This window comes from Chelonoidis abingdonii, chromosome 13 (assembly GCF_003597395.2).
Source record: "Chelonoidis abingdonii isolate Lonesome George chromosome 13, CheloAbing_2.0, whole genome shotgun sequence".
Classification (NCBI taxonomy): Eukaryota; Metazoa; Chordata; order Testudines; family Testudinidae; genus Chelonoidis; species Chelonoidis abingdonii.
Window position 1 is genome coordinate 28,054,478 of NC_133781.1, and position 21,201 is coordinate 28,075,678.

The 21,201-nt window shown below is 41.7% G+C and overlaps 1 protein-coding gene across 1 annotated transcript; it reads right to left on the minus strand.

Annotated features, from left to right (window-relative positions):
- Nucleotides 1-8,500: 8,500 nt before the first annotated feature.
- Nucleotides 8,501-20,377, minus strand: LOC116834883 (uncharacterized). Its single transcript, XM_032797284.1, has 4 exons — nt 20,070-20,377; nt 17,713-17,767; nt 12,694-12,903; nt 8,501-11,266 (listed from the first exon to the last, which is right to left on the minus strand). Exons 1-4 carry the CDS (start codon nt 20,115-20,117, stop codon nt 10,899-10,901), a joined length of 681 nt encoding a protein of 226 aa, XP_032653175.1. The 5' UTR covers nt 20,118-20,377; the 3' UTR covers nt 8,501-10,898.
- Between the last annotated feature and the right edge of the window lie 824 nt (nt 20,378-21,201).

A 21,201-nucleotide genomic window follows, 5' to 3' on the forward strand; every position in this document is an offset into this window, starting at 1 on the left:
TAGGACCACTCTAGTACCTCCACCAAGCTTGTCTTTGTGAGGGGAAAAAACACATGGTTCAAGAAAAAAAAATCATAAGGAAGGTGGGGAAAAATAATGACTGTAAGAACATGCTGATTGTTACAAAACTAATTGACACCATTGGCTGAAACACTGTCTGCAGCTTGTTAGTAAGTTTAATATAAAAGCATTTTCTGTTTCACTGGGCAAGGTTAATAAGAAGTGACTACATGGGGCTTCAATGTCTTGTTAGATGGGGACTGTGTGTGCAAGGTGAGTTTCAACATTGTGTGAGCTGACAAGAAGGCTGGTGGGGCTTAATTCTCCAGAATAAAAGAAGGGGCATGTTTCCCACTCCTATTTTCAAAGGAGTAGTTGTCAAGAGTTCTGCTTTCCATTCCCAGCGGTAAGACCTCGTTGCTATGTGACCTTGGCCAAGTTACTTAGGCCTCCATTTTCAAAAATGGCCACTAAGCTAAGATGCCTTAGTTTTTGTATACTCAACTTGAGAGACCTGCATCGTAGAGGACTGGGTTCAGAGAGGCAATCAGTACCCCACAATCCAGTTCTCTTTCATATGAGTTGTGAGTGCTCAGCACCTCTGAAAATCAGATCGTAAGTGTTTAGATAAGCATCCAAAAATTGATGACTGGTCTCCTGACCAGGTGCATAACTTGGGAGAAGATAATTGCTCTTTTTCTTCCCTCTTACACACCTACCCCAGGGCAAACATAATGCAAATTTTAACAGGTGTTAATGTTTAATGTTTGATGTTAGGTAAATATTCTTGTGGCCAGAATAATTTCACAAAGCTTTAAGGTAGCGTTTTTGAATTTTGCTTTGTATTGGAGCACAATTTTCAATGTCCTCCAGACTGTTGTGAGAACCGCAATAAACTCTTACATAGCAATTTAAATCTACTGGCTTGTGTTTTGTAATGGTTTTCAAAAAGCACCTTCAATAGTGATGCCACAAATATCCTGCCACTGTTACATAGTAGTGACACCTGGTGATGTCACAAACCATATATTGTGATGTCAGCATGGGATGAGAAAGCTGGTTACTTAAAAAGGGGAAGACCTCTTTTTATCCAAAATCCTTGGTAATTAGGAATTTTAGGTAAGGAGGAGAAACAACAACAACAAAAACCAACCCACTTGAAATATACACAGGAGTCTGAGAATGTATTTCAAAGTTCTTTAAAAGTTCTTTAAACATATTTGGAGATATTGTTTTATGTAATGTCTCTTTCTTTTTTAAGTACTTTACCAGTCTATCCCTGGCAGTTCAGTAGTTGTCAGCAGCAAGGCTGTATTTAAAATGATAGATATCTTACAATGGAACTATAAATCTTTATAGACTTAGAATCTGCTTCCTTTTTTTATGTTGATAATGGGAAATGGAAATTTACAATTGAATCAGTGTCATTAGTATTTGGACTTGATGCTGAAAACACGCATGGTGAATCAGTCCCATTGACCAACAGTGCAAAAAAAAGCAATAGTTGGAAATAGCACATGGGATGAGTTTATGGTGAACAAATACCAGTTCAGATTTACATGAGCTCCCATTTTATAAGGTTTGTGCTCAGGATGTTGTAAGGGAGTAACATTTATCTCTTCCTCACCTGCCCCAATTTCAAAGGTGCTTTAATTTCCTAATGTCCCACTGGCAATAGCAGGGAAAGTCACCTTGAAAGGGCACAGCACACCACATCTTTCTAATGCTCTTTTTTGCTGTTAGGTCAATAGACCAACTAAGCTTTAACCAATGATTGGCGACACCTGTCCTTGTTACAATAACTCACCTATAGCAATAATAGGAACCTTAGAAACATCAGTAATTTCACAGGAGCACTCTAAGTCTATGTGACTGGGAAGAAAAGAAACACAAAGAGATGTAACCAAGGATTCATTAAATAGATAAACTTTAAAAATATATGTACATAGTGGGAGATATTTAAAGGCACAGAGGAAAGTTAGACACCCAACACTCATTAACATTCAAAGAGAGCTGTGCACTTAACTGACCTTTCCTAGTTGTAGTACAATTTGGGTAGGGGTAGCACTGTACAAACATAAAATGATGGCCCATGCACCAAAGAGCTTTCGCAGCTGTTTCTTTGCATCCTTGAAAATTTCTCTCTTAGAGACTAGAGTGTCAGGAAGAGCATTCCATAATTGTTCTATACAAAGTTTCTTGCACCTTCTTCTGAAGCTCCCAGTGCTATCCTCTGCCATAGAAAGAATATTAGGCTACATGGAACACTGGTTTGATGCAGCAGGGCTGAGTTACAAGCTATTTTGATGCAGCTCTACCAGCCCTGCACCACAGAAGGTGCGGACTGGTGTTCTCTGAAATATCTTGAAGTAGATGATTGAGACAGATTTCAAGTCTGCTCGGTGCCAAGGGATCAGTGCAAAGCAGACTTAATAGGCTGGTGACGCTGGCTAATGATTTTTACCAACAGTCAGATGGTTTTAAAATAATGTTAAAATATTTCATAGCTTGATCTGAGATACTAAAGATAGTCTCCATCCCCAAATAGTGACATTATTAGATACATCAGCATTTTGTGAGCTGCCTCTTCCATTCTTTCTCTATACCAAATAATAATAATAATGATTAATATAATAAATTCTCTGGAAATAGAATAACACAGCTTCCTTAAATCATAGAATTGAAAACCTGAATAGTTTTTAAAAGAAAATTAAATAGCCTGTTTTATGATTTATTCTCTTTTTGCTATGCTTGTGAGGTATGGCTTATTTTTCCATTGAAACGTATCTGGCCACCAAGCACAAGGAAGAAAAATGCTCAAAAACCCACATCTCTGAGCACTGTTGACCTGCAATGAGCTTAAGGTATTGCCTTTTTATATTTGGTATATATACACAAACAGTTTGCAGAGTGATTTGAGCTCTTTTTCTAGGGCTGTCCTAGTAAATTGTGGAGTCTCACATTTCAATACAGGGAGTTGGCTTCGAGATATAATCTGGTTTTGGACAGTGGATGGCTGTGCATGTGTGCGTGCGTGTGTGTGTGTATTTTCTTTCCACTGTATCACACAATGCCAGCACTCAGTGTAAGAAACAGTGGGTGAAACAGGGTCTGTTTCTTGCGGGGGCTGATTAAACAAGACAAAATCAATTAGCATCTGAGACCTCACAGGTTTCTGCAGGCAAATTGTTCCAATTAGCCAGCACCAGAGAGCAAATTAGAAGGTAATTAAAAGGAGCAGCTGTAATTTCACTGACACAGTCCTGCCACTGTTGCTGTCACATGTGCTGCATGTTAGACTGATTAAATGGGGAGCTTTGCCATGTATTTTCCCTGTAACAATAAACTTTTATGTTAATAAAAGAGAAAATACACATTTTCTTGTGTTGATCCAACATTTGAAGACAAATGTTTCTTAAATGAGATATATGGGGTGTGTGCTGCAGCTATAACTAGAAGAGTTACTACTGTGATGAAGACATACATACATACATATACACAAATCAATTACATTAATTTCAACACAAAATTAAGAAAATATGCTATCCATATTTGTGAATGCAACATATGGTACACTTTACTTACAAAATGTTCATCAGAAAAAAAAAGAGAGAAGGAGGGAGGCACTGATAAATCCCTGTTTCACTTGAAACAAATAAACAATTTAATTGATCTACCTATCTATACAAATACAGATAGTGACACAAAACACACATATTTTGCACTTATAGTATACTGGTGTAGGGTCTTTAATCAAAGATCTTAAGTCTCTTTGCAAATAATGAAGCCTCACACAGTTTTGCTTTACAGATGGGCAAAGTGAGGCACAAACTAGTTATCTGGCTCAGCATCACATAAAAAGCGACTGAGTTCACTCCCCAGTCCAATGTTTATTGGGCAACCCAGCTTCCCGAACACTAATGAAAGGAAAGCTTATACTTTGTGCAGCTGATCATTAAAGTGGATGCTCACATGCCCCTGTGTGATTTTCCTCTTTGAGGGCTGTACTCTGTCACCATTAGTTTTGCCTAGTGTATCGCCTTTTCCTTTACTATTTCTAAACTTGTTTGGGATTCTGTATCTGTTGTGCCTTAATTCTTAAGGCAATGGCTGATCCCCGGGTGTTTAGTGCTTTGGGCCTGGGCTAATTTCTTAAGGTTTGGAACTGGCCATTGGTGGGAGCACTGTGTCAAGAAGGAGAAGCAGAATTCTGATCACTGAAAGGCAGAGCCATCTTGGGATTGTAGAGAGAAGCGAGTCCACCCGTCTTGAGTCATACCCTACTACAGATCTTCCTCCTTCCTTGGCCTGTGCTCCCAGCATGACCAACCTTCACACACTACCAGGTCCCAACCCATCTGTAGTGGAAAGGCAAAAAGTTGCATCAGGAGCCAATGGCAAGAAGGAACTGATAGATAGCTAGTACTTGGCATTGTGTGGGAAGGCTGGTGGGGAGCCATGAAGCTTTCTACCGGTCTCTGAGAGAATGGTCTGGTACTCATTGCAGGAGATTGAGACATATGAGGACTTGTTCTGTGGGCATTGGGAGGGAAGTAGCAGGAGCTGGGCTGAAAGTGAGGCTCCAGTTTGGGGGAGAAGGAGAAGAAGTGTGGATTACAGATATGTACGCTCACTGCCAGTACCTCAGTAAGGAGTATAGACATCTACTGCACTCATCCTTAGCACTCAAAGGGTTAATGGCCTCCTTAGTTAAATGGAATATGTCAGCTTGGCTGGTACCACCCAAAAATAACAACCCCAGAAGCCCATTTTCACCTCACCAGCCACTACTCTGCAATCAAATCTGCTCAGTCATGCTGGGCGACAGATGAAGGGAAGGAACCAGCCCGTTCCAGCCCTAATAATTGATGACTCCTCTCCTGAATCAACAGAGGCCTATTGCGACAGCCGTGATGGGGTCGTGCTGCTTTTTTGAGGGAGGGTAAACACTGCTGTAAACACGTTTCCCTCTGTCCCCTAAACATTCACCTCTTGCAAATAACGTGAGTCAGAGATCCCACCCAATAGCAGGTCACTGGCTGCCGTCTAGCTCAGACGTTCCTTTGACACAAGCTTTATACCACCTGACATCAATTCTCCCTGGACGAAGGCTTCTCTGGAAAACTGACAGGGTTTATTTATTTTTACAGAGATACACATGCACGTATATATCTGTATAAGAAAGACTTTTTTTTTTAGGAGTGAGGAGAGGCGTCTCGCCAAATAAACGATGCTAAGCGGCGCGTTCCATTTTAGGTGTTGACAGTGTATAATAAATCCCGACCCTACCTAACATTTACAGGAACATTATAAAATGAGCGAAACGGCGTGAGCTGGTTCCCAGGGCAACCAGACAAACACAATAAACAAGCTGCAGAGGCAAGAGTAAGTTACACCATACTCCCTGGGCCTGAAATATATCACTCTACATTAGCCTTCTGCTGTTGCTGCTCCTCAATGCTCTTTGTTTTATTATTATTAGAAAATAACGGGGATTTTTAGTGCAGATGGGTATGAAATTGAAAAGTTCCTTTGGTGTCTTGCCTTTATGGGCCTTTTCCTATATCTTAAAGGTGGCGTGAAATAATAATGATAATTAATAATGACTAATAAACTGATACAAACTCCGTTCCCCTAAGCCAGAACAATATTTTTAATATTATGTCTAGAACTCTGAAGTTTCTCTTTGGTAGGGAGAAACTGGTTGTTTATTTCCCCTCAAAATAAAGGAAGATTAATCATAAAACTTGAGATGTGTCTGAACCAACACTCCAACTGAATTTGGATTTAGATGTGAGCTTTGTGGCAGGTCCCCATCTTTAACCAAACCAAACCCCTGATTCTGATAAGCACCTGTTTTACAGAACAATTTTGCATTCAGATTGGGTCTTGGGCCCATCTCTAAATATTTATTGTAGTGTACGCTAGAGCCTTCTCCGTTGACTGATTGTACCTACACTGTGTGCTAGAGATCTTTCTGTTTACAGATTGGGAAGTCATGTATTCTGGGCAGGAGTGCGTTAAGGAATCTGGATGTAGTCTATGCCACCAGATCATCAAGAAGCGAGGAGGGCTTCTATGGGAGGAAGAGGTGGGAAGATGGAGTGTTCCAGAGGAGGTGAAAGCAAGAAATTGTGGAAGGACCACACATAAGAAGTTATCCTTAGAAAGTTTCAGAGAAACCTCTAAGCCTTTACAAGTCCATTCACCACTGATTCCTACAGTTTATCGATGGATGAAACAGGATTCATTTGCTGCCGCCTCTCACCCCCCAACCACATTCCTTCAAAGTTTTCCTAGCATTTATTTTTAATCAAGCCCTCTTTGTTGTTTGTTCTTGTTTAGATTTATGTATCTTTTAGCTGAGTAGAGACAAACTCAGTGTGAGCCCTTATGGTGGTTATTCCACCTCTGTAGAAACTGTATGAGCCAAGAGGAACGTAAGGAGGATAGGAGGCAGGAAGTCATAGACTGACTGTCCTAATACCAGAAAGGCATGAAAATAAAAGATTTAATTCAATCCTCTTAATTCCACTTCTGCTAAACAGAAGCACTAGTGTGAGGAGGAAATGGTGACCAGAGGGAAACTGTTTTGGAAAGTAAAGTGAATAACTAAAAACCCAGAACTTTCATGCAAAACAGCTACAATGCCTGGGACCTTTCCTCATTTTTCCCCCCTTTCTTCTCACCCCGCTTATTCCCCTCACCTGCTTTCCCCATTACTGGCTTTTTTGCAGGGTAATGAAGTTTGGAAACGTTACATCAGAGTGACTTACAAATGAGGGTGTGGTAAGTCACATGCTTCTGGCTCCTTTAACATATTTAGCTGCAACCTTTCCAGCTTTCTGCAATTTACAGACTCAGGCCTGGCAGCCCTGCCAAGTAACAAGTTACTGGCCTGTGAGGTCCAGGACGGATGGCTATTAAATGGGAGCCCATCCACTCTCCACAGTATGAAAGCAGAGGAGAAAGCCTGGAAATGCCTGTGTGCGAAGACAGGGTAAGAGTGGAGGATTTTTTATGACAGAAACACCACCCCATTGATGACTAATTAGACTGAGCGGGCTCCAGATGGCCAGCTTCTTTAATAACACCAATTAGGGATCCAAATATTTGTGTGCAGTGCCCTTTTTCCTAGAAAGACTGAGCAGCAATGGAGGCCTCACATTTTTGCTCCAGACTCAGGTCAGCCTTGCGATCCCTGGAACGTGAGTGTGTAACTGCAGATGTGAAGGAGGAAAATGGGAGGGATTCAGCAGGGATTGAGATAATTAAATCCCTCTTCTGACTCTGAGCTTTATCCCAAGCCAAATTATTTTTCAAGATCTGAAAAACTCTGGTTCATCAGACTCCCACCCCCATCATTTTTTTTTATTTTTGCAGCAGCCTTCGTTCTCCCAGGTTTGGGCGATGAGTAGAAATGGAAGAACTGTAACACTGTGAGAAAGAATGCCCTGCTCCTAACCTGAGCAGAAGTTGTGAGTACTGGGTAGCTCAGAAAGTTTCCATCCTTGTTTTGCAGACCCAAGAGGTTTACCTTAGTGTATGTGAGCAACTGATTTTTGGGCACTTATCCAAACTGAATTGAATCTTCTAAGGTTCTCCAATCCCAAAAGCCACTCATTCTGTCTCATTTGCATAGCTGCTATTACCACAGCATCTGAGCACCTCACAGTTGTCTTTATCTACATTTATATTTATCTTCCTCTAATCCGTGTGATGTGTTATCTCCATTTTACAGTTAGAGAATTGAAGCAAACAGAGGCTAACTGAATTGCCTAAGGTCACAAAGGCAGTGCATAGAAGAGCAGGGAATTGAACATAGGTTGCCTCAGCCCACACTAACCACTAGGCAAGTCTTTCTCTTGCTCTCTCATATGATATAGTTCAGGACCAATGGGCAGGGACACTTGACTCCACTCCTATCATGGGACAAATTTTACAGCCCTTACACACATTGAGAAACACTTGCTCATGAAAAGCAATCATACTGTCCCAACAAAACTTTAATACAAATTGACACATTTTCCCACACCATTCTGGCTTCGATGAAACAACATTTTTTAGAAAAAAAAATGTAGAGACATTTACCTCTGGTCCAAATTTGGCCTGTTGTATGTGTTAGTTTCAAAGAATCAACATGGAAAGTCCTCTTCTCCTGAAGATGGCATGGGAGGAATGCTGGTGGGTTCCAGAATGTACATTTCCAAATTGCCTTAGACATGTGTGAGTGCATTGGACTGAATTAATCACAGACATGAGGTTTGTGGTATGTCTGAGTTTAACAATAGCAAAAGAATCCTATATGAGAATTCCCAGACACATAACACTAATATAGCCCATATATGTTTCATGAAATGCACTGCGCACAGTCACCCAGCTCTTATTAAAATGTCTGGCATGGGAGAATGCATCTGAAATGTAGCATCAAATGCAGAGGAAATTTCATAAAAAGTAGCTGAACTAATGCTTTATTTTGTGTATATTATGTATATTTTATTAAAAGGATCATAAATACTGTTGACTAACACGCTCACCCACCCCCTCCCTAATCAGGAAGGGCCACACACAATGCAACACAACCCTAGCAGACAACATAGTGTGATCACAGCTATCTCGCTGTGATAATCAGGGAATGCAGGATTTGTTGGGATAAACCATCTGGGTTATTTTCCTTCATGAGGGGCAGTGATAGGCCACAGAGAACTCAATGCACCAAGAAAGCAAATACAGAAGGTGAGCTTTGTGAGCCACTGACAACTGAAAATGCCCATTTGTTTGAAAAAAGAGACATATATTGCAGTTTTCAAGATGTTACCGGTAGAGCAGCAGGAAATAGCTGTGGCAATGTACTTATTTCCCAAGTTCCTTCAACAACAAAATGAAAAGAACTAGAGAGAGAGAAAGTTTGGGAGTTAGGCAAGGAAGGGGAGACATATGCCCAAGTCTGATCTGAATGCCGGAGCATTTGCTTGCATTTAGGTTCAAGAAAATAATAATAGCGATCAGCATTTCTCTGCTGGGTTTTGGTGAGTTTGTGCAAAGCCGGCGTCTAGCAAGCGGGCATCCTGAAACTCCAAAAGGAAATGTCTGAATAGTTTGGATTTCTGGCAGGACGGAGTCTGGTGGATATTTACAGAGAGCAGCTCACCACTGAGAGAGCAAAGAAACCTGCAGTAAACTGCCCCAGTGAGGTGTGTGATGAGATGAGGGATGGTGAGAGGATGTTTAAGGGCAAGATAAGTCTCTTGGGACTCTCTGATGTATTTTGGGGGTGAGCAGTGGCAAATGAGAACAAAATTTAAAACAACAGTATGGGGTACGGGAGTGACAGTCTAAAAATCCAGAGATTGAGCTCCTTTGTAGTTATTTGTGGAGCTCTAGCAGGCTGGATAGGATTTCTCTTGTGGTTTCTTTTTTGTCCATCATCTCTCAAAAATGTGACAAATTCAATGAGCTTTTCAACCACCAGCCAGGTCCAGCAGTTGCAAAACCATCCCACCCTCCCCCAGTCACACAGTCCTTTCTCCAAAGAGGCCCATTTTAACGACAGGCCTCCTGGGCTAAAGTGTTATGGAATTATTCTGACCTTCCTTTCCCCTCAGGCTCAGCTGAGTGTGCGTGAGGCACTGCAGCTGTGATCCAGTTGGACTTCAAAGGCTAGTGTCCCTGCTAACTGTTCAACCGAGATCCCATTACTCTCATGACAAGCACCCGATATTTGCAGGTTGTCCTATTTCCATTGTTTGAGTTCATGTAGTGCTCTTGTAGAAGTAGTGGAATAGTGCTGTTAATAATCCAGCATAGAGCTAATCGATTCAGTCTGGCAATGCCCCTCACACCTGACCTTCAGCACACCAGTCCATGCTGTCCCAGTCCTAGTCCCCCATCACAGTTTTCCTGATGCTCTGCAATCCCCACACATCTATGTTAATACACCTCATAACTAAAGAGAAGCACTCCTGAAATCCTAGTCTTGCCAACCTTTCCAATGCAGTTTAATCCACATCTGTAACAACTCCTGTTATCCCAGTCCTGGGGCCCTGTACTGCTATGCTGATGCATCTTAATACCAACTTGCAACACACCATTGCTATTTTAGTAACATGTTGCCTGCCTCAAGGTTCTGTCTCAATGAACGTGGGAAGCATGAGTACTTTTGGGAATTTCAAGAGATGAGTGAGGAAGAAAAGCAGCATCTAGTAGCACAGGAGATACATGCCTTTAAGTTCAGATGATTATCTATAGCAATAATAAGCAATGTAGAGTATATCTCTATACCTTCAATGGGTACTTCCGGCCTTTAATCTGAACATTTGGTTTTAGCACACTAGCTATGTTTAAGATTTGAGAGGCAGTCTAGTTTGACCTAGAAAATAAGGGTGGGAATTCTACTGAATTCCAATACAAACTGTGACAGACAGGTCGTCTTAAACAAGTCACATACACTCTCTGGCCTAGTTCTGGTTGCTTTGCATTGCTCTGGTGCAGCAAAGCAGCTGGAAAGCTGACTTAAGCTGCTACTCAGGAATTCACCTTGCACAAAGTGGAATCTATGGGTGGCCTCCAGCCAGAAAGACAGAGTAGGGATTGAAATCCTGCATTAGAACTCAAGTGTTGATATTGCTATAGTAAAGGGAGGAGGTACCTTCTGTCCATTGGTGATTTTCAAGAAGGAAGTCAAAGGCCCTCTGGGGACAAATTCTTGTGCCCTGGCTAAGGTTCCTTGAGTGAACAGAACAAACTTAATACCCAGGGCTACCCATAAGCTATTTGCTGAGTGCATATTTGTTGTCCACATGATGACTGCACTACCAGGGTGGGATCTAATTCATCATTATGTACACAATCCTTGGGTAATCATGAACTCCAATTCTATCCCAATTTCTGAAGCCCCTTTATAGGGTCAGGCCAGCTAACTGGGCCATTTCCTTCAGCACCCTGCTGGCATCTTCTCCATACTGCTTTGAGAGGTCTTTGGCCAGGCTTACGTTCTGAAAGTTCTCTCTCAGATTAACTTCTAGCCGTACTTGGTCCAGGTACTCTGGGTTTCCAGCTTTCACTGTCTCCTCCAGCTGACTCTGACACTGAAGCACAGAGCAGACCATTTCCTGGAGCTTCATTTCCATAGCAATGACACACTTTGTGGCATGATTCAGCTCCTCTACCTGCTGTTGGGCCTGCTCCAATTTTTCAGGCACTTCTTTTTCCTCTGCAACGAGTGAAAACCTATAGCCCTCCATGTGCACCTGTACATTGCAGGCACCTAAAAGACAAAACAATGTATATCTTGGGATTTAGCTGGTTCTGGTTTTGGTCCAAGAAAGATGTCTAAATGCTTTTGTCACTAGAAACCTAAACTTGGCGCCACTGAGCTATTCACAGTGACTGACTGGGAAAGGAATCCCGTAAAATTAGGTTCTTTCCAACTTCCTTATCTGTGGTTGTGTTTTGTGTGTGCATGTTTTGTACAATAGAGCCATTTCCCAGTAGTAAGTCAAGCTCCTCCATGCCACTTGCTTAAACACACATGGACCAATTCATCCTTGGTACAAACATATTGATATTCCCTCTAGGGAAGTCACTGGAGTTAAACCAGAGTAAATTTGACCCTTAATCCTCTGTCTTTTACCTGCCATTCTTTCAATGCAAACCATCAGGTGTTGGGTGAGTCTTTATAAAAAGTGTATTGAAAATCTGGTCTAATCTTCCATGAGATGCATCATTGTTCTTCCTATTATTGGCTTCACAAACACATGGTGCCTCTAGTTCCATATGGGATTTGTTTAGCTCCTTGTTTCGATTTTTTTTCTTTTTTTCCTGCAGTGGCTCAGAAGGCTAACATTACATAGGAGGGTTTGGATTTACTGCCAAGTGAAGAGTTACTGCACTAGAAAGCCAAATCTAAAAAAGGGGAACTTGAGACAGATTTGTAAGGTCACTGAACCTGGCTGGAAAAAAATTGTATTCCTCTACAATGTAGAACTGAGCTAGAAGCATGGCAGGTGGAAAAGGGTGTCCAAAATTCTTAGTATCTTGATGGCACATTGTGACAGAAAACCAGGAAGTGGCCTTATAAGAATTAGAAAATCAGTCATATGCTTTTGTTAAATAATAGGGAGTGGTTCAGTTGTCTAAAGTTTTCCCTGCCACATGGTAGACCTGGATTCAGTCCCACTCCTGGACTTCATGTGGACAGCAGGAACAAGAAGCAGTGTAAATGCAACTCCACCCACAAGTGGGATGACTCCTATCCTGGAACAGTGACACACACACACAGACCCCGATCATCTGAAACCCTGTGAAAGGATGGAATCAGACTAGGCACAGTGTTCTTATTTTATGCAAATCAGTTCCCTATGTTCCCTCCAGCTCCCAAGAAACATAGCCCTCCTGAATCGTGTGAAACATGTTGTTTGGGGGAAAGTGAAGGTAACCATGGTTTGATGCACAGCTTTGGAAGGCTAATCCTTATTAATACACTTGTTAATCTCTGCTGCTCTCCTGTGAAATGCAGACTCTTGATTGCTGACCTTCCTAGTAGCCACAAGGACTAGATAAGATTCCCTACAGATCCCAGCCAATCCTGTGCCCACATCAACTTGCAGGGGTGCACTGTTAGCTCAGTCTGAGGATTTGGTCCTCACTGTTTTACCATTGGCTTCAGTTCACCCTTAGTCTTTGTCTGCTTACCGTGCTGCTGCTTTATATTCTCTATGCAGGCTGCAAGACTATTAGTGGGAGCACAGCCAGAGACTTCTTTCAGCCTTTGGATGGCTTCCTTCATGGCCCAGTGATCCCTATGCTGCTTGTTGAAAGTTTCAGCAATATCTGAAAACAGCATGTCAATCTCGAGCACATTTACCAGTTTCATGGTGAGGGTCCCCTCCTTACTGAAGACATCTGCAACGATTAAAGACCCACAGGAATTGGAGTGTTAGCAAAATAATAAATCAAATGGGAAATGAAAAAAAGACTTACATGAAATATATGGAAGACTCTGGGCTACCGGCCATGCTCAATTACAAACTCATAGTAATATTTAGCAGTCCTCTTGCTACTACTGGCTGGAGCCAGATATCTGTCTATCTACTTTGGTGCTTATTGAGTCCCAGTTAACATAATATCTGCTCACTTCATGATCTTTAATGCATTTATCTTCACAAAGCCCCTGTGCAGCTGCGAAGAGCTATTACCGCATTCTGCAGATGGGAACTGATGCACAGAGAGATTATGGGTAAGATTTTCAAAAGCGCTTAAGCGATCTAGGAACACGAGTCCAATTTTCAGAGTGACTTAAGTGCCTACGTCACTTTTTAAAAATGGGATTGGTCACTTAGGCGTCTTTGAAAACTTTACCCTAAATGATTTGCCCAAGGTCACACAAGAAATAGAGCAGAGAACTGAACTGAGATCTCCTGAATGCTCTGCTAACTACAGCACCAGCCTTCTTCTCCTATCCTCTAGAGTTTTGATCAGTAGATACCATTTTAGGGTAGGAAGGCTGGACAGGGCATTAGTCTGAAACTTTGGAGACCTTGGCTCCATTTCCATCTTAGCCACAGACATCTTGTGAGACCTTGTGCAAAAGACAAACTGAGAGATTGTCGGAAATAAATAGATGGAATTCAGTAACGACATATGCAAAGTACTGCACTTAGGAAGGAATAACCAATCACACAAATACAAAATGGGAAATGACTAGGAAGGAATACTGCAGAAAAGGATCTAGCAGGTGTAGTGGATCACAAACTAAATATGAGTAAACAGTGTAATACTGTTGTAAAAAAGTGAACATCATTCTCAGATGTATTAGCACTGGGAGGAGTGAGGTAAACAAGGCATGAGAATAATTCTTCCACTTTGTTCGGTACTGATAAGGCCTCCACTGGAATACAGTGTCCAGTTTGTGGCACCACACTTTGGGAAAGAGGTGGACAAATTAGAGAAAAGTCTAGAAAATATGACCTAGGAGGAAAGATTGAAAAAATTGGGTTTGTTTAGTCTGTAGAAGAGAAGACTGGGACGGGGGCAGACACGATAACAGTCTTCAAATATGTAAAATGTTGTCATAAAGAGGAGGGCAATAAATTGTTCTCCTTATGCACTGAGGACAGGACAAGAAGCAATGAGCTTAAATGCAGCAAGGACATTTAAGTTGAACATTAGGAAAAAATTCCTGTCAGGGTAGTTAATCACTGGAACAAATGACTTAGGGAGGCCGTGAATTCTGTCACTGGAGGTTTTTAAGAACAGGTTAGACAAACACCTGTCAGGGATGATCTAGTTAATACTTGGTCCTGGCTCAGTGGATGGAACTGGACTAGATGATCTCTCAAGGTCCCTTCCAGTCCTACATTCTGTGATTCTATGATTTAATTTATTCTATGCCTCACTTCCCCATTCATAAACTGAAGATAACGCTTCCTCACCTTACAGGGTTATTGGGGAGATAAAATCCTTTAATGATTGTGAGGTGCTCAAATCTTCTCCACTAAGCAAATGTTTCTTATTCTTTGCAACATAATGTTTAACAGAACACATTGGCTAAGAATTTCAACTCCACTTAGAGCATTTGACTGTCCAGTTTCCAATAACTTTAATGGGCACTTGAGAACCAAATCCCTTAGGTGATTTTGAAAAAAACCAAACAGTTGCACCAAAATAAGTACTAGCATCCTAATTAAAAATTGAGGTATCTAACTGGAAACCATACCAATGGTTCCATGACAACACACTTAGACCCTAGTTTGTTTTACAAACCTGCAGAAAATCTAATTGCATCTCCTGATCAATGGAACACATGATCCATTTGCTAGTAATATTTCTAACAAATGTCACAGCAACTTTTTTTTAAAAAAGAAGGAAAACTCTAGTCAGATTTTATTCTCCAAAAGTAGGTTTCAGTATGCTTCCTTGCTGCCAGATTAATGCTGAGAGTGGTTTTCAAGAAGTATCTTAGTTCTAGTAAAAAAAGAAGGAGAAAGAAAACACTTTTCTTCAACAAAAAGGAAAATTAAGAGTGCAAGTAATCCATTTGTAACTAAACAGAAGGTCAGAGTCTGCTCTCTGAGATGTCAGGGAAAACCCAGAATTACTCCACTGAACTCAATGGAGCTACTCCAGAGTCAACTGAAAGCATAATATGGCCATTTGTCTAGTTCCAGGTAGATCTTTTATTTACTTATTCAGTCTGTCTGAAACAAATACCTGTTTGGCAGCTTTCTTATATACTGTAGAAAAGTGATTTGAGAGACTTTGAAACCTGTGATAAATGCCAAGCTGATAGCTCACTATACAGCTGTCAGTTATCCCATTTCCAGGTAAAATATTAGGGCTGGGTTTTGACAGAAAATAAAAATTTCAATAAGACCAAAAAAAATCGTGGTAAGTCTCTGTTTTCTGCAAAAAAAATTGAGCTTTCAACAAAAAATCAAATGACCAAAAACCTGAAACGCTTTGATATTTAGCTGAAGACCTATCTGACGCTGGAAGAATTGTCCCAATTTGATGACACTTGCCTTCTCTTCATAAATTACTATCATGTCTATCACCATCATTTCTAACCCCTTTAAATATTCAGTTGAACATATTGCAAATTAAACAGTTTTTAGCTTTGGGGAAAATCCATCCTTATCAATTACATTCTATTCTACCTCCTTCAATGATTCTCCAGTTTCAACTACATTTGGTATTCTTCACTTCCTGTCCTAAATTGCTGCATTCCACCCCAAATGTGGCTCCACTTCAGCAGCACTGCATTGAATTCCTATACATGATTGGTAGTTTAGTTTTGGGGGGGGATAAAAATTGTTATATATATGTGAGAACATTACCATTTGATAGGCTCTTTTATAACCACATGCTTACAAACCACAGGTGGGGGGGAGTCTGCTTTATTATTTTGTTTGTTTCTCTTGGTTGCCCAAAATGGGAGCCTGAGCCCTGGCCTACACTACAAGTTAGGTTGAATTTAACAGCGTTAGGTCAATTTAACCCTGCACCCATCCACACGACGAAGCCAGTTTTGTTGACTTAAAGGGCTCTTAAAATCAATTTCTGTACTCCTCCCCAATGAGGGGATTAACACTGAAATCGACCCTGCGGGATCAAATTTGGGGTTGTGTGGATGCGATTCGATGGTATTGGCCTCTGGGAGCTATCCCAGAGTGCTCCATTGTGACCGCTCTGGATAGCACTCTGAACTCAGATGCACTGGACAGGCAGACAGGAAAAGCCCCGTGAACTTTTGAATTTCATTTCCTGTTTGGCCACCATGGCAAGCAGATCACCACAGGTGACCATGGAGTCCCAGAATTGCAAAAGAGCTCCAGCATGGACCAAATGGGAGGTACTGGATCTGATCACTGTATGGGGAGACAAAACCGTGCTATCAGAACTCCATGCTAAAAGACTAAATGATTAAGCGCAGCCAGACACCAGGGCAGTTAGAAGAGTGCAGCAGGGCGTGCAGCGCATCAGAAAAGCTTTGAAAACCGGTTTCATGACTGGCCAGGCTACGGTATAAATGTTCTGTTTGTTTCTCCTTGATGAAAACCCTCCCCCTTGGTTCACTCTACTTCCCTGTAAGCCAGCCGCCCTCTCCTTTCCCCTTTGATCTCTGCTTGCAGAGGCAATAAAGTCATTGTTTCAGATTCATGCATTCTTTATTAATCCATCACACAAATGGGAGGATAACTGCCAAGGTAGTCCGGGAGGAGTGAGAAAGGAGGGAAGCACAGGGGTGGGGTAGTTGGAGGGGCACCCCCTCGAATGGCATGCAGCTCATCATAGAAGCGGGGTATCTGGGGCTGTGACACGGAGCAGCCATTTGCCTCTCTGGTTCTTTGGTAGGCTTGACTGATATTCCAGGCAGGACTGAATCTCCATTAGATGAAACTTAAAGAAGAGAATGACCTGGAGTCACTCCCATTTATGTCCAGGCACCTCCGTTCAACCTCACCAAGCCGGCCAGGAGCACCCATGTCTGCCCAGGAGCCCCCAGCTGACCTCACCGAGGCCGGACAGGAGGAACCAGGAGACAGCAGCAGACGGTACCATGCGGCTGCTAACCATCTTTGCTAACTTGCAAAGGCAAGGAGCTGCTGCTGTGTAGCACTGCAGTACTGCATCTGCCAGCAGCACCCAGGAAATATAAGGTGACAGTGAGTTAAGCAGGCGCCATGCTTGCCGTGGTATGTCGTCTGCACAGGTAACCCAGGAAAAAAGGCGAGAAATGATTTTTTGCCATTGATTTCACAGGGGATATGGGGTCTGACGACATGTAGCCAGAACCACCCGCAACAATGTTTTTGCCCCATCAGGCATTGGGAGCTCAACCCAGAATTCAAATGGGCAGCAGAGACTGCAGGAACTGTGGGATAGCTACCTAGAGTGCAACGCTCCGAAAGTCGATGCTAGCCTCGGTACTGTGGACACACTCTGCCGACTTCATGGTCTTAATAGTCTTAAGTGCAGACACACACAATCAACTGTATCAAATCCATTTCTAAAAAATCAGCTTACATTAAATCGAACTAATTTTGTAGTATAGAGATACCCTGAGAATACGTGGGTGTGTGCATCTATGTACACACACATACATATGCTTTCAGCAATGAAACATTTTTGGGTGACTACCAGAACTTACTAATTATCACTTCAACCACCATCTAAAAATAAAATGTCCAAGGAAAATAGTTAAAATCTTACCACCGCCAGTGTCTCGACAGGGTTGTTTTGGACGGTGTGCAGTAAGAGCTTCCTTCTGTGAAAGAGAAGAAAAGTTATTATGTCTTATGCAAGGGCTTCAAATTGAAGGGGAATGAGCTTTGCTTATGCTAAATCAATGCTGACATCTTCACCTAAGGCTGGAGGGGAATATTAAAGACTAGCCAAGAGGATGTCTCCCAGTGTACTGAATAATATTTACAAGTATAACTCTAAAAGACGGGAGGTTTTTTTCAATCGGATGACACAAGTTTCAAGGTGACCAACAAAGCTGTGATTCCCTTGACTTGTGTTGAACTGTGTCTTATTACACCAGGAGTAGTTTTGTTGACGTCAGTGGGGACTAGTTATGGAATAAGGAATACTCATTGTTGAGTAAGTTCTGGCCCAAAGCAAGGACAGTCCCACCCAAAGAAGACTGCTAAGAACCAGATGAAAAATTGGAAGAGGTTTTCCATTAAATAAGTCAGGTACAGTTACCTCATTTTCTCTCCCTAGGAAGATCCTGAACTAGTGTAAATTATGATGTAGCTTGGAGAATTTACCTCAACTGAGACTCTGCCCCCATGTGTTTATTTGCAAGCTAGTACCAAGAATATTTTCCCCAATCTTAGCTATTTTATAGAAAATTAGGTGTCTGAACTCTGAGAACCAACCTACGTAGTTGCTCTTAGGCATTGTTTATGAGTGTTCTAATATCTATCTGTTGCTAGATGGAAAAGAATTTTCTCTGTTTCAGCAGCCATTACATTTTCAGAATTACCACTAGAAGTTGACTATTATCAGTCTACTACACAGTTCATGATTCACTGTGTCAAACACACCCTCCAACTCTCAACCAGGTCTTGGGACAAGATGCTAGAAAAACGATTTACCAATGAGCTCACTGAGTGTTTAATAATATTTAAACCAGAAAAATAAGGGTAAGTCACTTTACCTTTATCTGTGCCTCAATTTTTTCATGAATAAAAATGAGGACACTATTTGATATCAACCTCATAATAGGAATCATATGTCTTAAGTAATAATGTTTGCAACGCTTTTTTAAAAGTAGAGATTGGAACAGATGAAAAAACACAAAAACAAAATTTTACAAATGTTTTGTTGACCATTCTTTTCTGTTTTTTTTTCTCATCACAATTCAAAATGTAGAGACAGTTGTTCTTCAGAAGTTTGAAATTCAAAAAAATTCAGTCTGCTCTTCTTCAAATGAAAGAGCTATCTGATGAAAGTGTATTTGAGGGTAAGCATGCTGATGATCAGCAATGAAAATGATCACTTATGCTGGGTTGAAAAAGCTGCTAGGAATCTCCACCAATTTTGATTTTGTGGGTATATTTTTATATGAACTAATTAGAAAAATAAGCAGCTATTAAGGAGCGTACAATTTGGAGCTTGTTATCCCTTGGCACATGAATGCAAAAAGGTGCTATTTAAATATGAAAAAGTTAAGAAAAGTCAACAGTTAAAGAGGGGGATCTTTCATATTATTAATTATTACTATTATTCGTGTATTAATTTGTTTGGCAATAGGGCCCATGAGCCCTATTCATCGACCAAGATCCCCACTGTGCTACAGAAAGAGGGACCCAGCCCCAAAATGCTTAGAAGCTCACACACTCTCTGCAGTGTCCAGAAAATAAATACAAGCATTTTCCAAAATAACGTACCAAACACAAATTATTTTGGTAAATGTGCTTAGCTGTAGTAATTTACTGTCTGTCTCCGCTCTTATTTATGGTCATACTGGCACCTTGCAATCTGCCCTGAGTAAGGGTCAGCCCTGGGAGCAAAGCAGACACCAAATTGTCACTGCTTCCTTTCACGCAGTGCATGGACTCAGCTGTGTAGGCCAGCACCACCGGGAAGTGGAGCCAAAGCTCTGCCCCTGTCCAGTCCCTGACCACTTGTGTTGAAGGAGGGAGTGGCAGTTCCCCAATGCTGTGATCTGCAATGAGATTAGCCTGCGGAGGGGAATAATGGGTCATCGTACGTCATCTTAAATCCCTGCGTAGCCACATACACCAGTTCACAATTAAACTCTTCATAGGCATATATGGGATTTGTGGGTAAGTACACCTGCCTTTCCCTCTCTCTCACTTTCTCTGTACAGTGGGATCTGTCCAGCAACCATGCTCTGCCCACATAAGACCATCCTTGCCCAGCATTCTAGGGCAAAAAAAAGGGTTATCAGTTTCCAATATTATTAGTCTGCTTGATTTCCCCCCACTGGGCACATTAATAACCCTCTTCCCCCCTTCCTCCTTCCTATCCCTGCTCTCCCAAGAGTTCGGTACTGCAGGCATTTTTTGCACACAACAGGGTAGCTGCTCTCTTACCTCTCCTGGAGTAGCTGAGACACAGTGGCAACAGCAGAAGAAGGACATGCTTATCTACAAAAAAAGAAAGAATGAGGCCGAAGTTCACTAGCAGGCAGTGGGCCCTTTAACCAGCTTGCATGCATCACTTACTGTACTGGAACACAACAAAGCAAGTGCGACCCAAGTGAAGTCAGTATTAATGGCAGTGCAGACACAGGGAATTTCAGAGAGAAACCACTGTCCTGCCTAGAGATTCCCTGCCAAGGTTTCTTTCTTTCTGTATTTTTTTCTCTTCAGCACAGTAATGGCCTCTGACAACTCAGGCTTGTTCCTTCTGCAAACAAACTGTTCATTGTCAAACAATTACTGTGTATCTGAAGAACTTACTTCCTCTTAGCAATCGCTCCCAGAACATACCATTCTTTCCTTCTGGGTGGGGGAAAGACAGAAAAATGGCATATACCAAGAGACAAGAGGCCAGCTGTTGAGGTTACTTGGATACTAAGGGCTAGGGTGCTACCTTGAGTAGCGCCTCATTCCAAGAGAAGTCCCATTGATGAAAAATGGGACTATTTCCCATTTTATAGCATGAGTAAATGTGGCAAACTCTGGCCTTTTGATAGCGAGAGATTATTGTAATAAATAGGTGGTTACCTAGGATCTTCACAGTTTTTATTAGGTTGTACATCATGGCCACGCTGAACATTGTGTTCGCACCAGAGACAAAACTCTCACCAGAAGTTCTGAAAGCAAAAGTCCTAAGTGCTAGATATAAAGGGGAATCTCCAATGGCTTTGAGCAATATAGAGTACATAACAAAGAGTTATGATTCTGCCCCTTAGAGGGGAGTGCTGCACATCAGTCAATTCATTACCTACTCCTCTTAGACAAAACTGATTCTTGAGCATCTGAGTTTCATGGATCTCACTTCTGGGACAGCAGCGTAACAGCTCTGTGGCATGTCTTCTGGACTAAACTTGTCAGCAGAATTTTACAGTCACCGGAGGGATAGAACTCAATGTCTACCTTAAAAACAAGCAAACCAAAAGGCCCTTGCCTCTTGAGTTTTAAGGAGAATCTCCATTAGCAGTTAGAGGGCCTAAGAAACACAGTTGAGCAGTTCAGTTTCTATCCAGTAAAGGAGAATGGC

Excerpts from the sequence above, each read along its gene's own strand:
- LOC116834883 (XM_032797284.1), bottom strand. The coding sequence starts at position 20,117 with ATGTCCTTCTTCTGCTGTTGCCACTGTGTCTCAGCTACTCCAGGAGAG. Across the intron at positions 12,904-17,712 it reads CTGTCGAGACACTGGCGGTG|ATGTCTTCAGTAAGGAGGGG; the intron begins GTAAGATTTTAA and ends TAATCGTTGCAG. Across the intron at positions 11,267-12,693 it reads GAATATAAAGCAGCAGCACG|GTGCCTGCAATGTACAGGTG; the intron begins GTAAGCAGACAA and ends TTTGTCTTTTAG.